General features: G+C 43.3%; 1 protein-coding gene and 1 long non-coding RNA gene across 5 annotated transcripts in view; both read right to left on the bottom strand.

Annotated features, from left to right (window-relative positions):
* LOC115652487 (charged multivesicular body protein 3) overlaps positions 1 to 15,324 on the bottom strand; it is a 53,483-nt gene extending 38,159 nt beyond the window's left edge. Inside the window, exons 1-3 of one of the 2 annotated variants that reach the window (XM_030564528.1) lie at positions 14,627 to 15,324; positions 10,084 to 10,223; positions 3,150 to 3,265 (exon numbers count right to left, since the gene is read on the bottom strand). In XM_030564528.1, the coding sequence (XP_030420388.1) occupies positions 3,150 to 3,265; positions 10,084 to 10,223; positions 14,627 to 14,852 (482 nt within the window). In that variant the 5' untranslated portion in view covers positions 14,853 to 15,324. The remainder of the gene's footprint in view (positions 1 to 3,149; positions 3,266 to 10,083; positions 10,224 to 14,626) is intronic. The other variant, XM_030564530.1, reaches the window with a different exon arrangement.
* A 1,853-nt stretch (positions 15,325 to 17,177) lies between these two features.
* LOC115651855 lies at positions 17,178 to 26,903 on the bottom strand. Of its 3 annotated transcripts, none has more exons than XR_004000467.1 (3): positions 26,630 to 26,903; positions 22,643 to 22,774; positions 17,178 to 17,919 (listed from the first exon to the last, which is right to left on the bottom strand). It is a non-coding gene; the product is annotated as an uncharacterized LOC115651855 (long non-coding RNA). The 3 variants fall into 3 exon arrangements; XR_004000469.1 differs by having other exon boundaries at positions 26,662 to 26,901; XR_004000468.1 differs by lacking the exon at positions 26,630 to 26,903 and adding an exon at positions 25,668 to 26,622.
* Positions 26,904 to 27,111: the final 208 nt, after the last annotated feature.

Below are 27,111 nucleotides of genomic sequence, written 5' to 3'. Positions count from 1 at the left end.
TATAGTAGAATTTGAAACAAAACAAAAAAAACATGCTCACTTGAGTGTTAAGTAGAAAGCTTTAATTTTAGAAGTGATTAAGTTCCTAGGCCTTCCAGTTGTAGAGATAACCATTACAATTTAAACAGACGCAGCGCTGCTTTCTTGACTCTGCAAACTAACCTCCGGGGTGCTTCTGCTGTTATTCATAGCTTTGTCAAGAAGTAGCAGAGTGAAGTTAGCAAGATTCTGGTCTGTTTCACTGCTGCTTTGAAGAGAGAAGAATCCTGTAATTTTACTCTTTGGCTTCTTGGGAAAGCTATGAGCCACAGAGGCAGGTACTGAAGCTATTCAGTGGGGTGGAAGACATAAAAAGAAGCACTGTTAAGGGAAAAAGAGCAGAGGCATTCTGCCAGGAGGTTCTGGACTGAAGTTCTACAAGAGAAAGCTTCTCTGCTTTCCAGTTGGCTGAAGGAAGGGAAGGGAGACTGACTTCAAACAAACACCTACTAGCCCCAGTTTGATAAAGACTAAGCTCCCAAGAGGGTCCACAGACAACTCCCTGGCAGATTTCCAAGAAACTTTTCTAATCCCAGCAACTGTGGTGCTGGTCTGGTCAGTCAGGTGTTGTTCCTGGAACTCACTAGTGACCTCTTCCCCCACAAATCTTTTGTATCAGCCTGTGACTAATCAATTTAGTTAGCAGGTGTCCGATAAACTTTTCAGGGCATCTTAAAAACCAACAATAACTATAAACACAGCCATCTGCCTCTTTTTCCAAACCTGACAAACAAGTTCTGCAAAGGAATAAAAGCAGGAAGACTGGCTCACCTTCCAAACAATCTAGTCCCTTTCTATCTGTAGTCATAGTTTTGAGCAATTATTTTTAAATTCTCCATATAAAAAAAAAAAAAATTAAATCGCTGCCACCACAAAAAGAAGTTAACATTAATTTTGGAAAGGGCCACAAGACATTATGCCAATAGCAAAAGAATCTTAACTGATGATGATGCTGGTGCTCTTAGTGGGAGTTTCAACTGTTGTCTGATGAAAATTATTCATGAGCATTTATTCAGCAAGACAAAAAAGCTTAGAATACAATGTTATTTTTAAATAAAATCTAACTTAAAGAAATAAAACTAATATTTGATCAGAATGTGAAGACTAGTCAGAAATTAAGTACACGACTAGATGATCTAATGGTGTCTTCTGAACTTAAATTCTATGAATCTATGAATCCTGCCTCTTATTTTTAAGATGTTTAAAGTTAAAAAAATTCATATAATATTAGCTTGCACAAACACTTATAGTCTAAAATTTCTCTCATCCTATTCAGTTTAATACTTCTGTAAACTTTTAGGATTAAGACCATATAAGAATCATGCACACACAAACTACTCTTCCTGTAGTCCTCTGAAGGAAGTGACCACTGATGCCTGCTAAGTGATAAGGATTTTATTGGTTTTGCAACAGCATTGCAACAGCTACTGCTGAAGCAGCTGAAACAGATTCTTCCATTTACAGTTATGTTCAAGAACCAGAGAGTCTCTGGCACATTTAAGAGCTTCGGTTACATTACGTCTACTTTCCAACAGGATACTATATGTTGTTAAAAGGATGTATTCATATTTACACATGTATATACACACATTCCTCGGGCTCAGAGGGAACAATAGCCTGCATACATTCTTCTGAGAATAGGGTACTTTTGTCAAGGTTCAAACAAAGGGCTTGTCTACACATGGAAGTCAGTGCACAGTAAGCTAGGATGTAAGCTTAAAGCGCACTAGCTTCTCCACACTCACTCCCCACGTGGACGTTCTTACTGAGCACTTTTCCCAATGTGGAGTGGCAGTCAAAAAAAAAAGAATAATGTTGGGAATAATTATGAAAGGGACAAATAATAAGACAGAAAATATCCTATTGCCTCTATATAAATCCATGGGATGCCCACATCTTGAGTACTGCGTGCGGATTTGGTAACCCCATCTCAAAAAAGATATATTAGAATGTAAAAGGGTATAGAAAAGGGCAACAAAAATTATTAGGGATATCGAATAGCTTCCATATGAGGACAGATTAATAAGACTGGGAATTTTCAGCTTGGAAAAGAGACAACTAAAGGGGGGATATGATAGAGGTCTATAATGATTGGTGTGGAGAAAGTAAATAAGGAAGTGTTATTTACTCCTTCTCATAAACACAAGAACTAATAGGCAGGAGGTTTAATTCAGACAAAAGGAAGTATTTCTTCACACAACGCACAGTCAACCTGTAGAACTCCTTACCAGACGACGTTGTGAAGGCCAAGACTATACCAGGGTTCAAAAAATAACTAGATAAGTTCATGGAGGATAGGTCCATCAATGGCTATTAGCCAGAAAGGGCAGGAATGCAAAACCATGCTCTGAAGTATCCCCAGCCTCTGTCTGCCAGAATCTGGGATCGGGTGACAGGGGATGGATCATTTAATGATTACCTGTTCTGTTCATTCCTTCTGAAGCACCTGGCATTGCCATTGTCGGAAGACAAGATACTGGGATAGATGGACCTTTGGTCTGACCCAGTATGGCCATTTTTATGAGCACTAAGAGTGCCTTTGGGCAGTTTAGCTTAATGCACTTCCAAAGTACATTAAGCTAATGTGCACAAAGGCACTATTGGTACACAGTAAGTGTGTGTCCACACAGGGAGTTAGTGTGGAGTAGCTAACGTGTAGAGCTCCAGTGGACTATTCCCCCCATTTGGACAACCCCACAGTTAAAACACGGTGGCCACAAAACATATATATTTTGCCCCCCCGTTTCAGACTAAGATTTAGAGTCTTGTAACTAATAAACACATCCAACATGGGCCAAATTCAGCTAGGCCATAAGTGAGCACAATTCCCATTAACTTCAGTCATGGCTATAAAGCCAACAGATTCATTTAGTCATCTTTTCACACTGCTGTAAATATATATTTCTCTGACGCTGCTTTTAGTAGCAGCAATTTTATGAGTAATTTATGAAAATCATAATGGAGAGTTTTGAACATACTTTAGTGGAGATAAAAACCTGTAGGTAGCAGCCTTTTGTCGTGGCTACCTTTACAACAGAAGGCATTCCAGTTAGAATCCAACTGTACTTTAAGACCTCCTATGGATTTAAATCACTCTTTAAAGAACATACCTGGGGTCACTGGAGCAGTTAAAAGTGCCTGTCCGTATGCCAAACCTTGATACTTTCTTCACCATTTTTTCCCAATGGACTTTACCCACGAGAGGACTTCTATCATTTGCTATCACCTATTGCCAAAGGGGAAAAAAAGCTTTAGTGCCAGAAACAACCTTAATCAACATTTTACGACATCTGCTCTCCTACAATTAAGCTCACTCTTAATGAAAACAGAAACCGGTTCATCCTCAATATTTCATTTCCTCCAGAATATACCAAAGATTTCATTCTGAAGTTTTGTCTATCCCTAGCTAAATGACTGTGTTTGTTAAGTGAAGCTATAACATTGGTAGTAGGAGTATAATGATTTCTTGCCAAGAGAAAAACATGTCAGGGACATGACAACTAATATAATGATTTGCTACATACCAAAGCTTCTAACATTTAATAGCAGCCTTGCAAAAAACTCATTAAAATTTACCAGCCCAGGTACAAAAATATGTTTGCTCTTTACCACAGTGAGGAAAATGTTAGTGATACATTACTCACCAGTCTCTCCTCTCTATCCCAGTGAAAAACTAAAACCTACCCAAACAAAAGTTGACCCAGAGCAAGTAGAATTATATGCAGCTGCTTTAGACTATACACAATCATTACCATATTAGACTCCCTTAAGCCATTTGCCAATGGAGGCCATGCTGTCTAGTGATTAGATCCACAGACAGGCACCTAGGAATTTAATTCCAATTCTACCAGTCACTCACTCTAGGATTGTATGTAACTACTCCGTGCCTCATTTGTAACATGAGGTTTCTTTCCCATTTGCAACATGAGGTTAATATTTAATTCACAGAGAGGTTCCAAGGCTTAGTTAATAATGTCTAAAAAATGCTGCGAGCCTCTTTGATCAAAAGGCGCTACAAACAAATTATTAAACACTCATAATCTGACTTATCAAAACTGAGAGAGAGAGAGAGAAAAAGTGTTAAACTGCCTGCAAGCTGCTGACAGGTAATTTTAAGTTATATGATTGATCACGAATCAGTGTGACATTACAGTATCTACACACATGGTTTATTTTAGAAATGCGTAATATGCCCTAAAAGCTGACTGGTTGCCACTTTCTAAATGATTTCAGACTTCACTTTAAAACTCATGTTTGTCAAGTGTTTATTAAAATAAACACAGTAAAAGTGGTCCCAATGATCGTTTGACCTAACAATCAGAAATTTCACACACACTGCAAAAGTTGCTATCTCCATCATGATTAGCCACCTTATGTTGCTCGTGCAGGTGGCTGCATAGTCATTGTGAGCAAACATTAGGACAGCTGAACCATAATTTAAAGATTGCATGGCCAGAACCAAAAACCCTAAGACAATGAGAAACACTCCTCCATTGTATAGGGAATAAACAAGGCTGTCGGAAGCCCAGAGGACAAATATATTTTAACAGTACGTAAAAGTGAAACACTATTTCAGTCTCTCCCACTTTCATACTGCACTATACAATTACTTGTAATGACAGCCAAGAAAATACAACAGTCACTAGTAGGCGTCAGTGTAATTTGGCTGTTTGCACTGATTGCACCATTACAGCACAGTTGTATTATGTTAATATGACAAAAAAGCTTCTCTGTTGGAACTGGTTATTTATTTGCACTAGCAAATGAACACATTATTATTAGTGGTTTTAAACCATGACAGATCTAGTTAAAAAACTAATTTACAATATGGTTTTGCAATATGAAGTTTTGCTAGCACATCTTGGAATTGTGTCTTTTGCTTTGTTTTCTTTGTAAAATACTAATATGGCAAAGAGCCATATATTGCAGCCACTCTGCACAGTGAACATCTGCTGACATCACTAGTTCAGCGCACAGACAGGATATGATTTTATCCTCTACGCATCACATTTCATGCTAGACGTGTTCATAATCTGTAAACGGATATCAGTTTGAATGGGAATGCAATAAAATTTACATCATATTAGTCCATTAGTGATTTAACATGTCAAGAGGACCCAGTATGATAACAAAAGTACTGTGTTAACCAACAATCCTGTATATATTAAAGATTATATGCATAGTCTGAGTCTAAATACAGGTGAGAAGGGTTGGTTGAGGTTACATAGTCCAGATCACTGCTATTTGTATATGGAAGAGAGAAGACAAATTGCTGTCATGTAGCAACTAGTCAGGTAGAGTAGTGTGGCAAATTGGAGAGGCATAATAGTCCAGTAGTTAGGGCACTAGCCTGGGGCTTGGGAGATGTGGGTTCAATTCCATGCTCTGCCACAAACTGCCTGTGTGACCTTGGGTAAGTCATTTAGTTTCTCTAAGCCTCAGTTTCTCTACAGAATTGAAAGGATCAGTTCTTTAAAAGATGATGAGATGCTCAGATACTATGGTAGTGGGTGCCATCTATGTACTTGAAGACAGACAGGTGTTCCCACTGATAAATGAAAAGTATGAAAGCAGAATTAAAGTTAGTATTGGATTGTTAATTATTTCCAGACTTCTGATGCTTAGGTTTTTTTAATTACAACATTTTAAAAAACAAAGATACATGTATTATATTATTATAATATACAATAATGTTGTTTTAAGATATTACTTAAAATTAAAATAGAATTCATGTAGGAATATACAATATGGCAACAAGATAAAATCCTGTAGATTCTGACAGGAAATTGCACAATAAAAACTTGTGATACAATAGCTTTGTTGACATTGAATTAGAATGAAAGGTCCCAAGTGATTTCAAGTGAAGTCTCAATGAAGATGTGACTCAAAATTATGCGGTGAAGGAACCAAAAGGCCTTTAAGAACAGATATTTGGATGAGTAAGATGCCTAGAACAACATCAGTAGGAAGTGGCTCTCCCTTCCCCCTACCCCACCAGCATGAAAGCATCTCAGACAATTGTGCAGCCAAATGGTTTCTCCACCATTAGCTAATCAGTATAGTTGCTACTTGCTTTGCCAATTGCCCTTATAAGGGTTTTTTAAAAACTTTATTATTCCATTATAAATCCCATACAAGTGTTGAAGAGTTTGATAAAAACCAATGAATTTGAGGAAATTAAACACTCCTACTGTCCAGATCAGCTGCTATCTCTATACAACATAGAAAGATCACTCCCTGTTCCATTACTCCAGAAATACACAAACATGAGCACAGCAGGGTAGCAGCCAAAATTCTAAATTTCATTTCTGCTGTTGGTTTAAGCCAGATATCCTTCATGCTATTTCATGCACAGTTTTTTGCAGGTCATTATAATAATATCTAGCCCCTCGTTAAATTTCCAAGATGTGCAAACATCATAAGAATGTGAATGAAGTGTCAAGCAGCTGACAACTGAAGACAAGAACTGCATTTAATTATAAAACTTTGGTATCGTCTCCAGTACAGTATGTTATTTTAGTATTTTTGATTACTAAATGATTTCCACCCTCCCAACCCATAGTTACAAGACATAGGATAAAAATGTTCTCTGGAGGCAGAAGAGGGATTATGATGAGATGCAGGAGAGAGATTAGGTATATTTTGATACAAAAAAAAAACCATTAAAATAGGATTAATTAGACAATTTTAATGATAAATAATGGTTTCATCATATCACATACAGAATAAGGTATAATGCATGCTAATTTAAAACAGGGTGGATTGAATTTAAATCACCAGTCAGGAAGACTTGATTTAATCATGATTTTCTACATAAAAGTGCATTCCTGTTGGTTGTTATAACCTTTAATACATATTCTTCACAGCTCAGAGGTAGATTAGGTTTCATGTTTAGAAAGTACACGATACATTTTTAAACAAGTGATTTATTTTGAAAACTTTTCAAATTGGTTTTATAGCAATATCAGAAAATGAATGATTGTTTGGTTATTTCATTTACCAAAGGTAATTGAAGCAGATATTTATGAAATCATTGGGAAGTGAACTATCTCCAATTCAACAGGTTAATCATTAATATTTGGAGAATTTTATTGCCATACTGTATTAGGAGGAGATCACCACCAGACAGACATTTAGATTGTTTTATTTAACTAAAACAACATTAAGTATTCTGGATATTTTTCCTTCAACAGCAAACATATAATATTTCAACAAAACAAGCATACGTCCATCGCTTCTCACATTTATCTCCAGACTTCTTCTCCTTGTCCAGACCTATTCCGCCCCCAACAATCTTCTATTCCTTGAACATTTTGAAACTTTGCACTTTTAGAGAGAGGTAAGGGATTGACTTGTAGAGGGACAATGAAGCTGAGGTCTTATTTCTCACCTCTACATATTATTTATTTATTTAAAAACATTTTTCCTGTTAACAAGCATGTTATCTCTGGAGACACAAATCCACAGTTTAAAAACTGCAAAACTAAGCATTGATTAAAATAAGTTAATCAAGTGTGTGAACCAGGTCCTAGTGGGGAGCCAGCTGTAGTCACTCAATTAGGGTGAACTGCAAAGAATGGGGCAGACAATCCTCATAAAGCTGGTGGATATTTCAGTACTTAGATTCACCAAACCAGCATAAAACAGCTTCTTTATTACCTTACTGACTACTCAGATGGTATCTTCTAGACTGAGCACTGAGTTCCATTGGGTAGATAGATAAACCTAAATAATCTATACAGAAGCCTGTGGAACCCCATAAGACTGGGTCCTTAATCCATGAACTATTGGAACTCATTTATAAAACTTTTCTTAAACATTGCATGAATATATTGTCTCACAGTACAGAATTAGAATTTATAATCCCTATTTCATGATGCGATATATTTGAGCTATAACGTATCTTAATTAAAACTATCCATTTTATCAAACAAATCCAATTTAAATTAAAAAAATCAGATTTGTTTTAAAAAAAAATCCTTGATTTTTATCCATCCTGATTTAAAATGTAGTACTTTATCATCAAGAACACAGGGTGACTAAAGTTGTTTGACTGAAGAATCCCAATGTTGTTGTAGCTATGTTGGTCCCAGGATATTAAAGACACAAAATGGGTGAGGTAATACCTTTTATTATTAACCAATAAATAAATTAACCAATCTGTTCTATCTTGTACCTAGCTGTGACTCTCTGAGTACGTTTCCCAGACCTGAAGAAGAGCTCTGTGTGAACTCAAAAGCTTGTCTCTCTTTAGGGTGACCAGATGTCCCGATTTTATAGGGACAGTCCCAATTTTTGGGTCTCTCTCTCTTATATAGGCTCCTATTTCCCCCCACCCCCATCCCGATTTTTCACACTTGCTGTCTGATCACCCTTTCTCTTACCAACAGAAGTTGGTCCAATAAAAGATATATTACCTTACCCACCTTGAATCTCTAAAGGAACCCAAAGCATTTTACAAACTGATACGGAGCCTACTTGGGGATCATTTCACCTATCTATGGTGAAACAGCAGCTGTTTGAAAGAAATACCAACTTAAAAGAAAAAAAGGGGACTGAACAGGGGCCTGACACATCTGAGGAGCGTGCACTAACCACTGAGTTCTAGATATTCTGAAAAGGCCTTCCCCAGTCTCTTATGTTAAAGCTGTTCCATTGTGGATAAATACTTGAGAGAATGACTTTGTAGCCAGGTGGTTAGGGCGCCCCCTTGGAGGATGGAGACCCAGAGACCAGTCCCCCTGCACCAATTACTCAAAGTATTTATATATAGTAGAACAGCTTCTATGGGAGACTAGGAGCCCTACATCAGAATATCCCATTGCTTAATGGTTAGAGCACTCTCCTGAGGGATTGGGGACCACCTGTTCAAATTCTTTCCCTGCTTCTGGCAGAAGGGTGAATTGAACCTGAGTCTCTCACATCCCAGGTGAGTTCTCTAACCACTGGTTTAAAAGTTATAAGATGGGCACCACCTTCTCCTCTTCTCCCCTCAGATTTTGAATGGGACCTGATCTAGTAAGCAGCCTTAGAGCATACCTACTGAATCAAGGGTGACCATACATCAAAAAGTAGAGGCTACAATGTAGAGTAAGAAATGTAGAAGGGAGGGGAGGGGAGGGGAGAGAGAGGAGGAAACACAATGAAAAACCAGTTCAGAAAGTCATATACCACAAGCTATTACTAGAACAAAAAATGGAGAGAAACCAAGAACGGAAAGGAGATGCTACAGCTTTCTTGCTTTTATTCTGTAGGACTGGGCAAATACCATTTAGCAAACATGCTATTCAATAAGTTGCACTGGATCAAATAATATATTTAACAATTTTTATTTTTGCAGTAACCGTGACCAACTCTATAGCTGGTCAAATATTATTCAAAAATACCAGTTATATTCAAATAATTATTTGTAATATAGTCTTCTACTATTTGATCAGTCATAGTAACAAACAACTACATTTTAAAATGTATTAAGTAAGCTGATGAATAACATGCTGCAATCAAATTCAGTATGCAATTGACAGTACACAACCAATTTTATTCCTTTAAAATTATTGGTGACGACCTTTGGGAAGGTGGCAACACACATTTTTCATCCTGGCCAGTCGGGGTCAAGTACATTTTCCCCCAAATCCCTGCCTTTCCTACTGGAATGTTACAATGCATATACATAACATACAATGGCAAATTCTTACTGTACCTGGCTATATTCCAGTGTAGTGTGTACACTTAAGAACAAATATGTATTATTGTGCTTTTTACTGATTCTATATTATAGCATACTGTTTACTAAGAGACATTTAATGAAAAACAGTTATGATGTTCTGTCACTTCCTATCCTATTTGCTGTCGCACAGGTTAATTCTCCAATGCTTGTTACCTTGGAGTACCCTTCTGGGGTTTTTCCTTGTTCCATAGAGTCAAATACAGTCTCTTAGCACACTCAGAACATACGTGTTGCTATTAGATGAACTAGTCTCCAAAAATATGCTTCAAAGGAGAAGTTATTTTAGCCACGATAAAAACTAGAAAAATTTCCAATACCTGTACCAGCCAGATACCATCCTTTGTGTCTTCTACAAGCTCATAGAAGTGCATTTCACCACTGAAGTTTGTACTGGAAACTGATTCAGAGGCCTCTTCTTCCTTGAGAGCAGAATAGAGCTCACCCTCCATGAGGTCTCCTGAAGGATGGGCAGAAGGGAAAAAACAATTACATTACATTTGATAAAGGTCACATTAATCAAAAATATTCTGATACGAAAGCTATTTCTTTGTCAGATAGTGAAGATGTTGTTAATTATATTTTACATAGCTGGGTGCAGCACCACTTCAGTCCAAGGACAATTCAAACTTTATTCTTAATTTATTTGTATATGTATTTATGCTTTTAACACACATCACTTTTAGCTGTCAACAAGCCATGGGACATGAATATTACACAGATATACTCTACATATGTAATTGGACATACTGAAAAACAAATGTCTTTTCAGCCCCATAAGTCCCTGCTGATGTTGTCTGAAATTTACAGCACTAAAATGGAAGACATCAGTTTTAGTTTAGATGTCTTCTCCTTTATTTTACATGAAATTTAGTTCTATCGTGAACAAAGATCATGCAGAAGGCAAACTGTTAAAACTGCCAATTTGGAATTCTAAAAACCTGTCTAATCAATAACACTATTATTAGAATTTTATTTACACTGGGATAATCCAAAGTATCTTGTACACAGCTAGCCTAAGGTTAAATTATTCCACTCTAAAAGTTGATTTATTCTATTTACAAAGTAGTATACATTTCCTAAGAACTTGAAGCCTTGCAACATGATTTTTCCTTAAAACAATGTGTATAAATGTATTTGATAATCTCTCTTTTGTTATCTCCTTTCCTTTCCCATACTTTCTTTTAGAGACATTACAAACCAGATTGTTAATACCGAATAACATTATAGGAGTTGCTGTATTAAACTCTCTCTTGAAAACATTTTTTTTAAACATAGAAGTTGTTTCTTACAGAACATATGAAATTTAGAATTAAAGTAGAAACTCTTGGTAGTTAGAAAGCTATGAACTTAATTGAGAGACATCTCATGATTTAAAGCCAAAAAAAAAAATTGTGTAAAAATGTTACAAAACTTAATAAGAGGAGTGTTTCTGTGACATTAAACAAAAAAAAATCAAACAATATTTTGGTTGGAGTTAAACATTCCCCTTCGGTGTTTGCATCCAAACATTACAACTTCAGGAAAGCAGGGGAGCCAAAAAACAATAGTGACCAGCAACACAAGTGAAACTGACTAATCAGTTGTCACTGTTCAAACCAGAGAAGTAATAATAAAAAGGTAACTAAACAAGGTAAATGGTGAAAAGCAAGTTAGATTTTTAAAGTGTTGGTGTTAATGGTATCAGCAATTAATAACAACAATTTTTTTTTTTAAATCAATGGGATCCAAATCTCCTCTCATTTTCACTAAAAGTCAATCCATGTTAGTCTTTTTCTTTCTGCCCAAACACTCTTTGAGGTCCTAACTCCCATCTTGATTACTGCTGCCTCTTCTCCATCCTCCCCCTCTCCTACACCCACACCCCCTTGACAATCAATTTAAAAATCAGCTGCTAAAATTATCTTCCTTGCCTGTTACTCAGTCCACATAATCCCTCTACTGCCTCCCAACCCCATTTGCCATATCACATTCTAATTTCACATCCTCACCATCAAGGCCCTTCTACAACACCACACTTCTTTACTGGTCTGCTCAGTTGTTATGTTGCTTGCCACCTTCAGAGATGTCAACCTCATCCTTTCTCAGCTTCTCACACAAACATTTCCATGCCTAATTCCCAAATGCATTTTGTACATGTGACGCTCTTATGTATAGAGCTATAAAACCACTACACTACCCTCTCTTCAAGACCCACCTCTGAAGCAAGACCTGTAAGAAACCAGTCAGGTTGCTAGGTTGAGGAGCACACAGGAAAAGCTGGCACATTATTATAAAGATTACCATATTTGTTGGTATCCTTCTCTCCCCCTGCTTCATGGACTAGATCAGTGATACTTAGCCCTCAGTGGTTCAGAAGCCAAATTAGCGATCGACATTATCCAAAAGAGCCACAGTAGCGTGAATTCATTGTTTCTTTAATATTATATATTATTCTTACAGCAAAATGATGGACAAAGTATTATTTTATCAACTAAAATGGGTTAATAACATAGTAAGAGCATCTTGATTGGTTAATAATTAAATCACACAGCCATAGGAGAAACATTAAAAAGCCACTTGCGGCTCATGAGCCTAGGCCTGAGTATCACTGGGCTATATTCACAAAGGTACTTAGGCATTGTGATGCTGAGCATTGCAATGCTTAATGCTTAGGTGTCTAGGAAATTGCTGTGATTCACAGAGTTAGGTGCTCAGGTTTCTTATAACAGAGGGAGATAGGCACCTAGGAATGGAGTTCACAAAAACCAGCAGTTAGATGAGGAGTCAACTAAGCTAGCCAACTGGAGATGCATCTGTACTAAGCCATGCCCCTCTCAGGGAGTTCCATGCCTAAGTCCAGGGGCTAGAGAGAAGTGCCTCTCTCTGCTTGGGATTCTCTGCTGTGAACCCTCTCCTGAGTCAAGTGCCCAAGGTATTTCTTACAAAAAGTTTGAGCTGGGGAGACGAAGAGCTCCCTCATAACTTTTAGTCCAATGGTTAGGGTATTTGCCTAGTGTGTCTATGACCCTGTGCTTCGGTTCCCCCGCACTGCCTGATGGCAATGGTGCCTGATGGCTGATCTGCCACTTCCAGTTTCAGTTTGGATAAGTAATTAAAGAGTTGTTGGGAAAGTGAGAGACAGAGCACACACAAGTGTGTAGATAGACAATACTGTATATAGAAAAAACCTATCTACATACATACGAAACAAACTGAACTTAAAATATAAATCAATACAGGTGATTTTAAATCTTATTAAAATATGTAGAATCTGTTTGGTCCACACAAGGTTGTGCTTATATTTGTGTGGCTCTCTTGTGTAATAAGACTGGATACCACTGCCTTAACCATGGGCTAAAATTTCTGTGGGAACACCTCCCACCATCATGGACCATTTTGAGTGCAGTTAAATATGCTCAGAGCACATCAACTGGATCAGGCCCCACAGCTGAATTAGGCAGAGGAGCATTTATCTTCCCTTAGCTAACGAACTGCACTGGGGCTCAGGCGCCCAGACATCTAGAGTGAAGCACCAGCGTACATGCCTGGAGGCAGGAACATAGGCACCTAGGGAACTCTTCCTGCAAAAAAATGTGGGCGCTGAGTAAGCTTAAGCACCTACTGGGTTAGGTGACAGGGGAACGGAAATTTTGTAAATACCAGTGGTATCTGGATTTTATGCACCTGAAGTGGCAGTTAGATGCCTAATTTCCTTTGTGAATCTAGCACCATAGGTCACTTGTCTTTTTAGTTAGCAGGCTTTTTGGCACAGGAGTTAGTTACATCTCTGTGTGTGTTTATGCAGCACATAGCACATCAGAATGTTGGTCCTAATTGGGGTCTTCAAGCACTGTGGTAATATAAATGGTAAATTAGAGGAGTTCCACCAGGACAAGGCTAGTGTGATCAAAATTAGGCCCATGACAATGTCCTTTTAATGGGTTAATATTTTGGCCTATGTAGTTACAGTGCTGAGGGTTAGAGTAGCCAGGAGGATGCAGAATGGGAGAAAAAAAAATGTTTTGAGTTTTAGAAGCAAAGCTGACAGCATACTTCCCAACAGCATACTTCCTACTGCGCAAACATAATCTAACATTCAGGTTCAACCCCACTCAGCAGTTCAGACTAACTTCTCTGAAATATTCTCTTTCCTGTGAAGGGTATGCTTTGCAAGCAAAACCTTTGCTCAATAACTAGTCTACTGAATATAGAAGGCCTATTTTCTTGAAAGATGGTATAATATGATATTCACATTTACAACTTGGGTTAGAAATTTAATGTATTTCACAGTTTTACAGCTTTTTGAATGATCTCTTACATTTATCACACTAATATTTTATTATTATTTGGTCTACCAAGACAACTGGTTATTTATTTAAGTTCTGCTTGGAGAGCTGTTAACCCATAAAGGCGGACACAAGGTTGAGAAATAGAAATGTGTATTGTATGTAACATTTTGACAAGACCTGAAAAACTGAGGCTCTGTCCCCTCACAGTAGGCATATCATGATACTTTTCACAAGAGTAGCATTTGCCTTGATGTCCTTGGCCAAAATTTCCCTCCTCCCACAATACTGTTGTAAGGCATGCTCTGTGCCAGCTGGCTGCTGTCCCACACTCCAGAGGTGGCTGCACTTCAGAGGTGCTGTATATATAATCTGGAAAGCACTTAAGGATCCTTCAGTATGAAAGCTGCTATTAGAAATGTAAGACTATTACCAATGAGATGATTTTGTTCCCCAATAAGCTCTTAATGTGTATTAATTTTTTTTAAATCAAGTATTCAGAAATTAAGTACAGAAAACCATTTCTAGGCCAAAAAAACCCAGCAAACCTCTCAACGTTAATGGGTGAAATATCTTCTTACGTATGATCTCTTACCTGACTTCTCCACCAGCTCCCTGACATCTTTCTTTTCCAGCAGCCCAGAGTACCCAAGCCCCCTGCACTCCAAAATGGTCTTCAGCTTCTTGAAGCTTAGGGCCACCGGGTCCACCAACTGGCTGGCAAAGAAGCCAGTTTCATACCAGACAATGGCTTCAAAAAACCTGGCCAGAACAAACAGGACCAGAAAATAGAGAAGCAAGAAAAACAGCTTCAGCCACATCTTTCCGCTCTCTGTGTGTGACTCTCCGCCGAGAGAGCCAATCCTAGGAGAGAGCGAGAGAGAGAGAGATCCCAATGGAGGAGGCAGGGGGAAGGAGCCAATTATTCAGACCAATAGCCCCACTGCTGCCGCCGCCGCCTGGATCCTCCTCCTCGCCCCTGGCTTCTGGGCCCGCTCCTTGCTGCCCTCGTCCCAGTCAGGGGCTGGGGGAGAGAAAGGAGATCACGGGGTGTTACCAAGCTGGGCGGGGAGGGTGAAAGGGGATGGGGGCTGCGCTCCCAGTAGGGACAGTGGGGGAGCTGAGGCCCCCAGTCAGGCCGGGGCGGCTAGTCTGCGGGGGGTGGGGGGATTTAGGGGGAGGCGCCTCCGCTCGGGGACCCCCCGGGGCCGAACGGTCAGCAGGGCAAGACGCTGGGCCTGGCGACTGCCTGCGGGCTCCGGGTCCCGGCCTGCCCCCCGCGGAGCCCGAGCCGCCGCCGGAGACATAACAAGTGACGTCGCAAGCGGGGACAGCCGCGGGAGGGGGCAAAGGGCGCCGGGGAGGGGGGATCTCGGGCCCCGCCCCCGGGCAGTGCTGGGCGCTCAGCCAGCCGCCAAAGGGAGCGAGTCCGGAAACACAGACCCCCGTGAGCGCTATTTGTGGGAGGAGGTGCCCGGGAATTGTCGCCGCCCCCCCAGCCCCGATCCTAGACAGCCTCAGGCTGCCCGATCTTCCCCGGCCCTGGACACTCACTGCCCCCCATCTCTTCTCCCCTCCCCCACTTTCCCTGACCCCAGACATTCACTGCCCCCCATCTCTTCCCCGGCCCTGGACACTCACTGCCCCCCATCTCTTCTCCCCTCCCTCATTTTCCCTGGCCCCAGACATTCACTGCCCCCCATCTCTTCCCCGGCCCTGGACACTCACTGCCCCCCATCTCTTCTCCCCTCCCTCATTTTCCCTGACCCCAGACATTCACTGCCCCCCATCTCTTCTCCCCTCCCCCACTTTCCCTGGCCCCAGACATTCACTGCCCCCCATCTCTTCCCCGGCCCTGGACACTCACTGCCCCCCATCTCTTCTCCCCTCCCTCATTTTCCCTGACCCCAGACATTCACTGCCCCCCATCTCTTCTCCCCTCCCCCACTTTCCCTGGCCCCAGACATTCACTGCCCCCCATCTCTTCCCCGGCCCTGGACACTCACTGCCCCCCATCTCTTCTCCCCTCCCTCATTTTCCCCAGCCCCGGACACTCATTGTCCCCCCCCTTCCCCTGGCACTCACCCCCCCCATCTCTTCCCCGGCCCCGGACACCGTCACTTCTCCCCTCCCCCATTTTCCCTGGCCCCAGACACTCACCCCCCTCTCTTCCCTGGCCCCGCACACTCATTGCCTCCCCATCTCTTCCCTGGACACTCACTCCCCAATCTCTTCCCCGGCCCTGGCCACTCACTGCCCCCCATCTCTTCTCTCCTCCCCCATTTTCCCAACCCCCGACACTCACCGCCCCCCCCCAATCTCTTCCCCAGCCCCTCATCCGGAATGATTACCTTCCCCCCACTATCCTGTGACTGGTATTATCCTTTTCCAAAGTACACGGGCAGCAGCAGCGTGTTTACCTCGGCCCGCAGCTCCCGGGCCCCCTCTAGGACTGAATCGAGGCGGAAGCGGGAGGCTGAGGCGTGGGGCGGGCAGGCCTTTAACACCCCGAGCCTGGCGATTCCGCAGCTCCCCTCCCCAGCCCAGTCCCTGCTGTGAAGGGCTGACCTCACGCTCCACGAACAAGGGAGCTCCAGGGCAAGTGAACGGGGGTGTAACGCGAGGAGCCCGCTCCTTCCTGCTCATAGAGGCTGCTTTAGCTATAGGCAAGCCGGGCAGCTGCCTGAGGCTGCAGGTTTGGCCCGCCCACCCCTCTGTCATGATGGAGAGGTGGCTGGGGAAAGGTGAGGTGTAATCCCAGGCACCAGGTCAGAATGCCACTCACTCAAATGTGCCCTGGCTGCTCCTTCATTGTGATAGAGGGAGGGCAAATCCGCTGTCCTTGTGTGAGGAGGCTCAGCTGCAAACTGAAGTTTTGCCTAGGATGGCACATTGGCTTGGGCGGCCTCTGTCTGATGGAGATTAATATACGCTTCCCCCTTAGCTCACATGATTTATTCCTCTCAGGAAAAGTGATAACAAGCAACCCAAATGCTGCTGCTCCCTAGGATCAGGCCCTAAGTGCTTCCAGAGATAAAAAACCCCCACCCCAGTGATTTGCCTGAGCTTGAGTTTAATGTAGGTGCTCGGTTGGACATTACTGGGAAGTTCTATGGTGACTGATTATAGACTTAATGCTTTTGACATTAATGTTTAAGCATTTTATTGAAATTTTCACAACTGCAGGAAATGGGGGGCATCAGATATTATTTAGTGGTAGTAGGCATTGAGATTCAAAAAGTAAAGTCTATATAACCATTAAAACACAAATTGTCAACATCACATGCCAAAATATACAAAGTATATATCCTTAAATCAAACTCTAAAGTTCTCAAGCAGGATTTTTCTTACATTGCCTCTTTACATTTCAATTAGCAATTCTGTCAGTGTGTGTGGATGGTGAAACTGACATTTACCAATAAAGATGTAATCTTTGCCAGCCTAACTATAGAAAAGCCATGCAGTTAGATCAGTTTAGGGTGACCAGATGTCCCGATTTTATAGGGGCAGTCCTGATTTTTGAGTCTCTTGTATAGGCTCCTATTACCCCCCACCCCCTGTCTTGATTTTTCATACTTGCTGTCTGGTCACCCTAGATCAGTTGGTCAGGCAGCTTAGGCCCCCCATTTAAGTTTTGCATGAAAAGAAAAGCTTCACAAATCCACAGCACTGATGCATGTTCCATTTGTAACTCTTATCCAATAAGCCATGAGATATCTGACCATAGGTATTGAAGTTCCTACAGCTGAAGCAGAGCTAGGACTGTGACTGCACAGGCATCTCTCCCCACAGTGCCAGCAGGATCCAACAATTCAGGCGTGCTCCAAGTGGGAGACCATTCGCTGCATGGAGCCCCCATGGTCAACTGGGAAGATGCATGAGCTGTCCCTGGGGAGAAAATAGGAAGTAGAATTTCATGACATTCCTGGGCCTTAAAAAGGGGAAGTGTGGATACCTGTGTACCTGAGTGCAGCACAGAAGAGTTCAAACCAGAGTGGTCAGGATGGGTACTGTGGGACACCTCATGGAGGCCCATTATAGCAACATAACCAAAGGCAGTGTCTACACTGATACTTAGTTGATATAACTCTGCCTCAGAAAGCTCTATGCCTCTCATTGAGGTGGTTCTCTTTTGTCAGAAGAATAGGAGAGTTTTGTTAACTGTGTAATGTAGACAAGGCCTAAGGCTCCTTGAATAATAGCAGGGCCAGCAGAAAAATAAAGTCTAGCAACAGCTGTCTCAGGACACAACCAACCTAATTTCTGGTGCAAGTTAGTTAGTTCACAGCCAGGGCTCCCTCAATGAGAACACCATAGATACCACAGCAAACAGTTCTGTGGCACCCTATAGATTAACAAACATATGCATCCGATGAAGTGGGTATTCACCTACAAAAGCTCATGCTCCAATATGTCTGTTAGTCTATAAGGTGCCACAGAACTCTTCGTCGCTTTTACATATCCAGATTAACATGGCTACCCCACTGATATTTGACATCATAGATACCATTCCCCAGATTTGAACATGGCCACTCTTATCCTCAATGTACTTGCTGAGTAGAGTTTGGGTAGTCAATATTAATTGGTTTTAGTGGTAGCTGGTCACCAGCTGAGCCTTTTGGCTTTGTCAACTTTACTCCCTATATTGAAAGTCATAATCCTTTATTCTTACTATGTACATTTGTGAGGGGGTAGTCAAAAGTAAAGATTTGAAGGGTGAATCACATCGCTCTAATACTGGACAATTAAGGATAAACTGATTTTATGAGATAGTTTTGCTAAATACTGAGCCACATGGGGGAAGACCAGCTTGAACAGAATGTAGCCAGGAATCAGTTGGTACTTTAACATTAGTCTCTGAGAGGGAAGGATTGTAATGCTCTCGCATTTCTTCATAACATCTCACAGTCTACAAAACTTTTCAAGCTGACAAATGTGAAGTATAATTTCTGGGTCTCTGTCAAATCTTCCATGCACTAAGGATCCATCTAAATAATGAGAAATTGACTCACTGCTGTAATGACCACTAACAGGACTAGCCCTAACACACACCCCTGCCCACACTGAAAATGGTTTGGCTACTAGCATAGATAGGACCAAAATGTTAACAGTATTACAGAAAGCATGTTCAACATCACCTGATGTCAGGCCCCTAACAGATTCTTTGTACCTATGCTGCAACTGGTCTGCAAAGCTACAACCCTCTTCACCTTTAAATCCCTCTTAAAGCCCTACTTCTTCTGAGACACATATAAGAACCTAGCTGACTAAATCTATTTGTTTATCTAAAGTGAGCAGCTCAGACATGTGGAGCGATGGGTGGGAGGAAAGCAAGAGGCACCTACCATGTTTAATTTTAGTTAAAAGTTTGTTTAGGATTTTTAAGAAGCAGTGGACTTATTATCATATGAACACTTTGCTCATATGTTGTATCCCTAGCTGCTTTTGTGGTTTTAGGGAGTAGGGGCTGTCCAACTCCTCCTTAATTTGGAAAGCACACAGCACTAATTAAAATAAGAGTCCATACAGCAAAACTGTTTGTCAATTAAAGGAGGTGCGGTAGGTGCAGAGACACAATGCTTGTCTCTAATATGGCATTTGCCTATTGTCAATGGACTAAGTGAACCAGAACAGCAATAACTTTGCCAATAGCCTCAAAGTTAAATTCCCAACATTCCCCCAACACCACTGGGTGTGTTTCTTGGTTAAAATAGTTTCTTTAGGCTTGTAGTTCAACTTTCTGGCTGTTCACATATAGTCACATGCTGATATTTTGGCCAGTACACCAAAATATGAAACTCTGGAATATGACTGTCCTAATAGTAAGGAAACAGACAACACTACTTTTTAAAATTTGATTTTCTATCAAAGCCCAGAGGTAGACTGGGCAGCAAGGTAACTGAATTAAACTTTCATTGCAAAGAAGTGGAGACTACCAATGTTTCTCTGTAGAGCAAGAAGGTTAGAAGAAGAGGGGCCTGTGAATCAGGATCTGGCTTAGCTTTAGTAGTTGAGGCAGAAGTGTTGTGGGGAGCCTTTCAACTCCATTTTGCACCTATGTGGCCCAGTTAGGGGAACTGAAGCAGGAGGAGCCCTTGAAGCAGAGGGCTATCAGCAGACAGAGACTAGGCTGTATCCCCCATCACATTGTGTTAGGCCTTGTCTATACTACACAGTTTTGTCAGCAAAAGGCAGCTCTTGCCGACAAAACGGGGAGGTGTACACACTACAAATCTACTTTTAGCTGACAAAATAAGACCACCTCAACAAAAAGCATAAAGCTTTTTGGGGCAAAGTTAAAGCAACAAAGGGTCAGTGCAGACACTGCTGCTATTTGTTGACATAACTGGCTTCCACCCTATTCTAGCTCCTCTTGGATATATTACTACATTTTTGGTTGCACTTTTCCCCTCACCTGTTCATATACGCGCTCTCTCTATCCATGGCCCCACAAAGTCGCAGGATCTCCTTGTCAACCTCCTCCTAGCCCTGGCCATCTACAAAACCAGGGAGAGGAGGTTAGCCAACGGGGTTTCCTGAGACTGTGGGGCCTACTTCTGCTCCTTAGTCCGTTCACCCATCTGGGCAGAGTTCCTCTGGGCAGTGTCCACTAGCTCCCTTGACACCTTCGAGGAGCAGTGGGTGCTGTCTGGGGTTCTCTGCTTGGTATCATCAGGTTCCCTTTGTTTAGCCCTGTAACCTCACTCCCATTCCTGTTATCTCCTTAGTTGTCCCCCACAATCATATGGAACCCCAGATCTGTGGATTCTCCCCTTAGGCTGGGGGGAGGTCCTTTAGCAGTGGGCAGGCTTCTGCCCACCCACTTCCTGGATCCCAACAGGACCAGTATTCCACAGTGCCTGCCATGACCCCTCTGCTCACTGTTTTGATCTCTGTTGCCCCACAGGCATGCGCCCCTCCCCTCTCAAAGCTCCAGGAAGTATCTAACAGCTGAGCATGCTGCACCCTTTTGGGAACAAAGAGCAAATCATTAACATGGAATGCTCCTCTTCTGCCCTGCACTAGGAACAGAGCAGCAGGCAGACTGCTGCTGCAAGTTCAGGACTTCTGTGCTGCTTTGACAGAGGGTAGGTCTACACTGGAAACTTCAAAGTGCTGCCATGGGAAAGCTCCCATAGCAGTGCTTTGAAGTGTGAGAGCTCTCCCAACAGTCCTAGTAATCCACCTCCACAAGGAGATTAGCTGCACATGCAGCTCCCATCGCTCAGAGCCTGGCTACACTAGCACTTTAAAATGCTCAGACTTGCTGCGCTAAAGGGGGTGATTTTTCACACCCCTGAGCCAGCAAGTTAGAGCACTATAAAATGTAAGTGTAGACAAGCCCATATTCTTCAGCAGGGAGAGCTCAGAGAGCTGCTCAGAATACCGCTCACCGCAGCTGAGGGTATGGCTACACTTGCACTTCAAAGCACTGCTGCGGCAGCACTTTGAAGTTTCAAGTGTGGTCGCAGCGCCAGTGCTGGGAGAGTGCTCTCCCAGCGCTGCACGTACTCCACATCCTCTACGGGTGTAGCCTGCAGCGCTGGGAGCCATGCTCCCAGAGCTGCGGCACTGTTTACACTGAGGCTCTACAGTGCTGTATCTTGCAGCACTCGGGGGTGTTTTTTCCACACCCCTGAGCGGGAAAGTTGCAGCGCTGTAAAGCGCCAGTGTAGCCATCGCCTGAGGCTGCTGTGGGAGAACTTGGAGGGAATCATAGAACCATAGGCAGGCAGAGTGGGCTGCTTCAGGAGAGACTGCTATGCCAAGCAGAGCCAGGGGCTGATGGGGGGAGGGGCATCCTCCTTCTCCTGCCTCAGGATAGGACAGTCAGCCTGCTGTCTCCCCCGCAGCAGACACACCACTCTCCTCTTCCCCCCGCCCCGCCCCATACTTCAGTTGGGAAAGCAGCTGACAATCTACTAGAATGCCCCAGAACAACAGGATTGAGAAACCATCATATGATGCAGTACCTGCCCCATCAGGAATAGCAAACCCTTCCCAAAGCACCCTGCGGCTAGTTGCACAGTGGGGGATAGAGAGCAGTGCTCTGTGATAGCTGTGTCAATGCAAGAGCTGTTAGCGTGGATGCACTCTACTGACACAAGGAGCTAGTGTGGACATGCAACAGTGGTTTTAATTAAAACAGCATAACTTTTGCAGACAAAACTTTGTAGCGTAGACAAGGCCTTAGCCTAACACAGCCCTCTTCCTCCACCACTCATTTTCTCCAACCTAAATTGGCCCTACCTGTACTGATTATAGGCTAGATACAACCATCAACTTTGCTGAATTACAACCTAATTTTTTCAAATGTAGCCCCCATATATAGGAAGAGTCCCTAATTCAATTGTTAAGACTGTTTGGACCAAAGAAAGGTGAGACACATACTGGTATTTTCAAAGAACCCATTTTAAAATTAATTCTAACCACCTATTTCGCAGAATTACTTGTGAATGGTCAGAAAACTCTTCCTGTACTCAAAAAAGCAAGTACTGTGAGTGTGAAGAGAGTACTCTATTACTTATAACGTGGAATCTGATTTATGTACAAAAATGAACATGGAGAAACATTTAGACAGTTACAGCAACAATCTTTCATTGTTATTTACCTGAAAGAACAGGACTGAAACCTGAAAACGGGGACAACCATGTTTTGTCACATAGCCAAATTTGAAGTCTTGAACTGTCCACTGACAAATAATCAGAATTGCTTTCACTCTCCACCTGCTGCTAGTTTGGAACTAATAGCAAGAATTCATGGGTTAGATTAACCAAAATACAGTTAAAGTTCATTGAGAAATCGGATAAAGAAACCCAAAACTTTGTTAACTGACAGGGAAAGTAGTATTTCCAAGCCTTTAAGATGCAACTATATACAAAATGAAAATTATAAAAAAAGTTTTAAAGACACCCCAGTTAACAGTACCCTTTTAAATGGAATTTCAATAGCACAATCTATATTGTGCAAAGGCAAGATATCATTGTATTGTTTTACTGGCAGTTTTAATAGTCACAAATCAACACAAATTCCAGCAAGCACTGTGTGCTATCACAAATTTGTGACGTTCTGAAGCTAACTCTTAAGAAACATATCTTCCATGATCCTGTCTGTGGTATAAATTGAATCATCAAAGGATTCAGTTACACTGTCATCTCAACATAATTAAAGCATAATTTTGTTTTTACAATTTAGACAGACACTAACAGTGTTTTAAGAATCACTCTAAAGCCTTGGATACATGTCATTATTCGACCACAGTTATTAAAAAACAAGCTAACAAGCAATGTGTGAAAGTCAGGATATATGGAGATAAGGCTCCAGAAACATCTCAACTGGGTTTACTGACTCATAGGGCTTGTCTACATCAGAAAGTTGCAGCGCTGGTGAGGGAGTTACAGCGCTGCAACTTTGAGAGTGTCCACATCTGCAGGGCATCACCAGCGCTGCAACTCCCTGTTTGCAGCGCTGGCCGTACTCCCGTTTTGTCTCGGGTGTAGAGGATCCAGCGCTGGTGATCCAGCGCTGGTAATGCAATGTAGACACTCACCAGCGCTTTTCTTGACCTCCGTGGAAGGAGGAAGCCTCTGGTAATCAAGCTGGTTTCCTTTCCCGGTTTGCTCTCTCGGTCCCGGAGCCACCCAGCAAACCGCGGGGAAGGAGACCTGCTTGCTCGGGGTTCCGGGACCGAGAGAGCAAACCGGGAACGCCGCGGTTTGCTCTCTCGGTCCCGGAGCCAGCCAGCAAACCGCGGGGAAGGAGACCTGCTTGCTCGGGGTTCCGGGACCGAGAGAGCAAACCGGGAACGCCGCGGTTTGCTCTCTCGGTCCCGGAGCCACCCAGCAAACCGCAGGGAAGGAGACCTGCTTGCTCGGGGTTCCGGGACCGAGAGAGCAAACCGGGAACGCCGCGGTTTGCTCTCTCGGTCCCGGAGCCAGCCAGCAAACCGCGGGGAAGGAGACCTGCTTGCTCGGGGTTCCGGGACCGAGAGAGCAAACCGGGAACGCCGCGGTTTGCTCTCTCGGTCCCGGAGCCAGCCAGCAAACCGCGGGGAAGGAGACCTGCTTGCTCGGGGTTCCGGGACCGAGAGAGCAAACCGCGGCGAAGCTGGTTTCCTTTCCCGGTTTGCTCTCTCGGTCCCGGAACCCCGAGCAAGCAGGTCTCCTTCCCCGCGGTTTGCTGGCTGGCTCCGGGACCGAGAGAGCAAACCGCGGCGTTCCCGGTTTGCTCTCTCGGTCCCGGAACCCCGAGCAAGCAGGTCTCCTTCCCCGCGGTTTGCTGGCTGGCTCCGGGACCGAGAGAGCAAACCGCGGCGTTCCCGGTTTGCTCTCTCGGTCCCGGAACCCCGAGCAAGCAGGTCTCCTTCCCTGCGGTTTGCTGGGTGGCTCCGGGACCGAGAGAGCAAACCGCGGCGTTCCCGGTTTGCTCTCTCGGTCCCGGAACCCCGAGCAAGCAGGTCTCCTTCCCCGCGGTTTGCTGGCTGGCTCCGGGACCGAGAGAGCAAACCGCGGCGAAGCTGGTTTCCTTTCCCGGTTTGCTCTCTCGGTCCCGGAACCCCCCTTGAAGCCGCCCAACAGCGCTGCAGTGTGGCCACATCTAACACCACTTGCAGCGCTGGTTGCTGTAAGTGTGGCCACTCTGCAGCGCTGGCCCTATACAGCTGTACTAATACAGCTGTAACAACCAGCGCTGCAAAATTTTAGATGTAGACATGGCCATAGCTATGAAATTGTTTGGTAACTGCATACAGAGGAATAAGAGGCCAACTTAACAGGAAGAATTATAGGTGGCTACTCAACAAATCTACCTTGACTGTGAATATGGAAGTGCATATACAGAAGTGTGTATCAGCAAATATTAACTATACCACTGCAGTGTTAACTGGAGCAAAATTCCTAATTCCAACAATGCAGTATTCCTATTGGTCTTGTTCTATTTACTGTATTTAATGTACCTTTGTTCTTTTCTCCTCCAAAATTTTAGTCGTCAATATCCTGAACATTCATTGTACATGAGCTGAGGCCCAACTGGCATAATCAGGAGCAGAATAAGTTAAGTAGCTCTTTAAAAATTCTTATTACTACTACTAACTAGTTAGTATGTTGTCACTGCACCAGTGCTGACTTCTTCAATTTATAATTCACTACAGAAATTAAAAATAAGAAAAAAATTAATGTGAAGCATTTGCATGTACTGTAGTACAGCAGAAGCCCAGGAAGATGGACAACCTTGATAGTGCAGTTGAAAAAATCCATAATTGAAAATAATAATTAAGTTTACATTCAGTTAGCCATAGGAATGAAGAGTATTCCATGAAGACAGAGTAAATTAATATTGAAGCATAATCTGTGATTCCTACCATAAGATTTAGCTATGGTGCCACAGAAGACAGAGCTTAGGAGCTCGGTGCCTCAGTTTCCCCATCAGAAAAGTGGAAACACAGTGAATACCGAGTAAGTGATGTTAAAGAAATGGGACGAAGTTTTAAAGCAGGGTTTGAAAAATTTACCAGATACCAACTAGTCAAAAGATTAAACTCATTAGACAGAGTCCGAAATAAAAAGACAGGAAGAAGCTCACTGGCCAACTTAATGACCTACTGAAAAGCCAACTGCCCTTCCCAACTTGCTGCTTACCATGGTGTTGTCCCTTTACCCTACTCAAGGGCTCCATCTTTTGTCAGCTGCTTGCTAGTAGGTGTGTGACAGTTTTGAAGCCCCCTCCCCATACATTTCCCCTGCAAAAGGAGCATTCTCTCTACCAGCCCCTAACCTTAAAGTTGTTCTACTAGTTTATCCTCCATTTCCCTCTCCAGTAGTTTCTTTTGCTGCCGCTCAGGATTTTTTCCAAGTAGCAGGGTTAAAGTGACATAGTTCTGATCAGTTGCACTGCTGGGATGGGATTCTGAATACAACAATAAAAGCTAGCAAAATTCTGCTCTTATTCCAGACCACTGCTGTTTGAAAAAGCTCTGAACACTGAACTACATGCAGATTCACAAAGCTAACAGCAATAAGATGAAATGATCTAGTTACATCCTCAAGAGGGTGTTGCAGAGATGGAAATAAGATCTTTAAAGCTTGACTAGACAAAGCAGGTGGTAAGTTTGGCTACAGAAGCAAAGTGGTGGAGATGAAGATACTTTAAACAGGTATTATCTTCTATTAGTTTTCAAGACAAGATGCTTCTATTTGGGCAGAATCCTGGGTGAAGTCATAGTTCTAGGACTCCTCAAATGCCTTTTTCTTGAGCTAAAGTGCCAGCTTCTTCTGGAAAAAGGCTACTGGCCAGTCACAAAACCCAGGAAAGCAGCAAGCACAATCAACCCCTTCCTCCCACCTCTAAGCCTTCTCCCTACAGCCAGTACTGCTGCACAGGTATCCCCTTAGCCCACCGACACCGCATACCCCGTGCAGGGTCACTGCCTGTACAGTTTCCTCAGGGGCAACTATTACCTCGATAGCAACGTGCGTGTAGCTGGAAGCAGAGCTGCCTAAATTTCCCCCTCAGAAGCGCACCTGAGCATTTACATCTGCAGATACAGCACTTAACCCCCGCCCCCGGTACCTCGCCGCCTCTCCCTTGCATGCTCCCACACCTGACGTTGGCTGAAGCAAGCCCGTTGCCTACCCAGGGGCAGGAGATGGGTGGGGGCTGCGCCCTGGGGTGTCTTCCCCCAAGCCACCAGCCTTCTCCCTGGGAATCGCCTCTTCGCCCATTGGGGGCAGCCAGCCGGCTCCTGCCACCACCCCCGAGCCCCGCCCCCAGGACAGGCGCCACAGCAGCTGCCCCCCCCCCGCATCTCCGCCAGCGGCAGCAGCCTGAACGGTAGCAAAGCCCCCCCCCCCAACCCTGCTGTCTATGGGGCTGCCTGAAAACCAACCCAGCCGAGGACCCCACCTAGCCACCCGATCATAGGCTTCGAAGACCCAAGGTGCCTGGAGCGGTGCCTGAAGAATAATTCCACCGAGGACTCCAACCGCCTGTACAACCAGAGCACGCGCACTAAGCAAGGATCCGAGCGATCGTCCCTGATCCCGGAGTAACAAAGCCACCGACGACCCTCAGCGCATCGTCCAG

Source organism: Gopherus evgoodei, chromosome 5 (genome assembly GCF_007399415.2).
Source record: "Gopherus evgoodei ecotype Sinaloan lineage chromosome 5, rGopEvg1_v1.p, whole genome shotgun sequence".
In the NCBI taxonomy this organism is placed as follows: Eukaryota; Metazoa; Chordata; order Testudines; family Testudinidae; genus Gopherus; species Gopherus evgoodei.
Note: the sequence above shows the minus strand (reverse complement) of the source record. Positions and strands in the feature narration are given on the sequence as shown.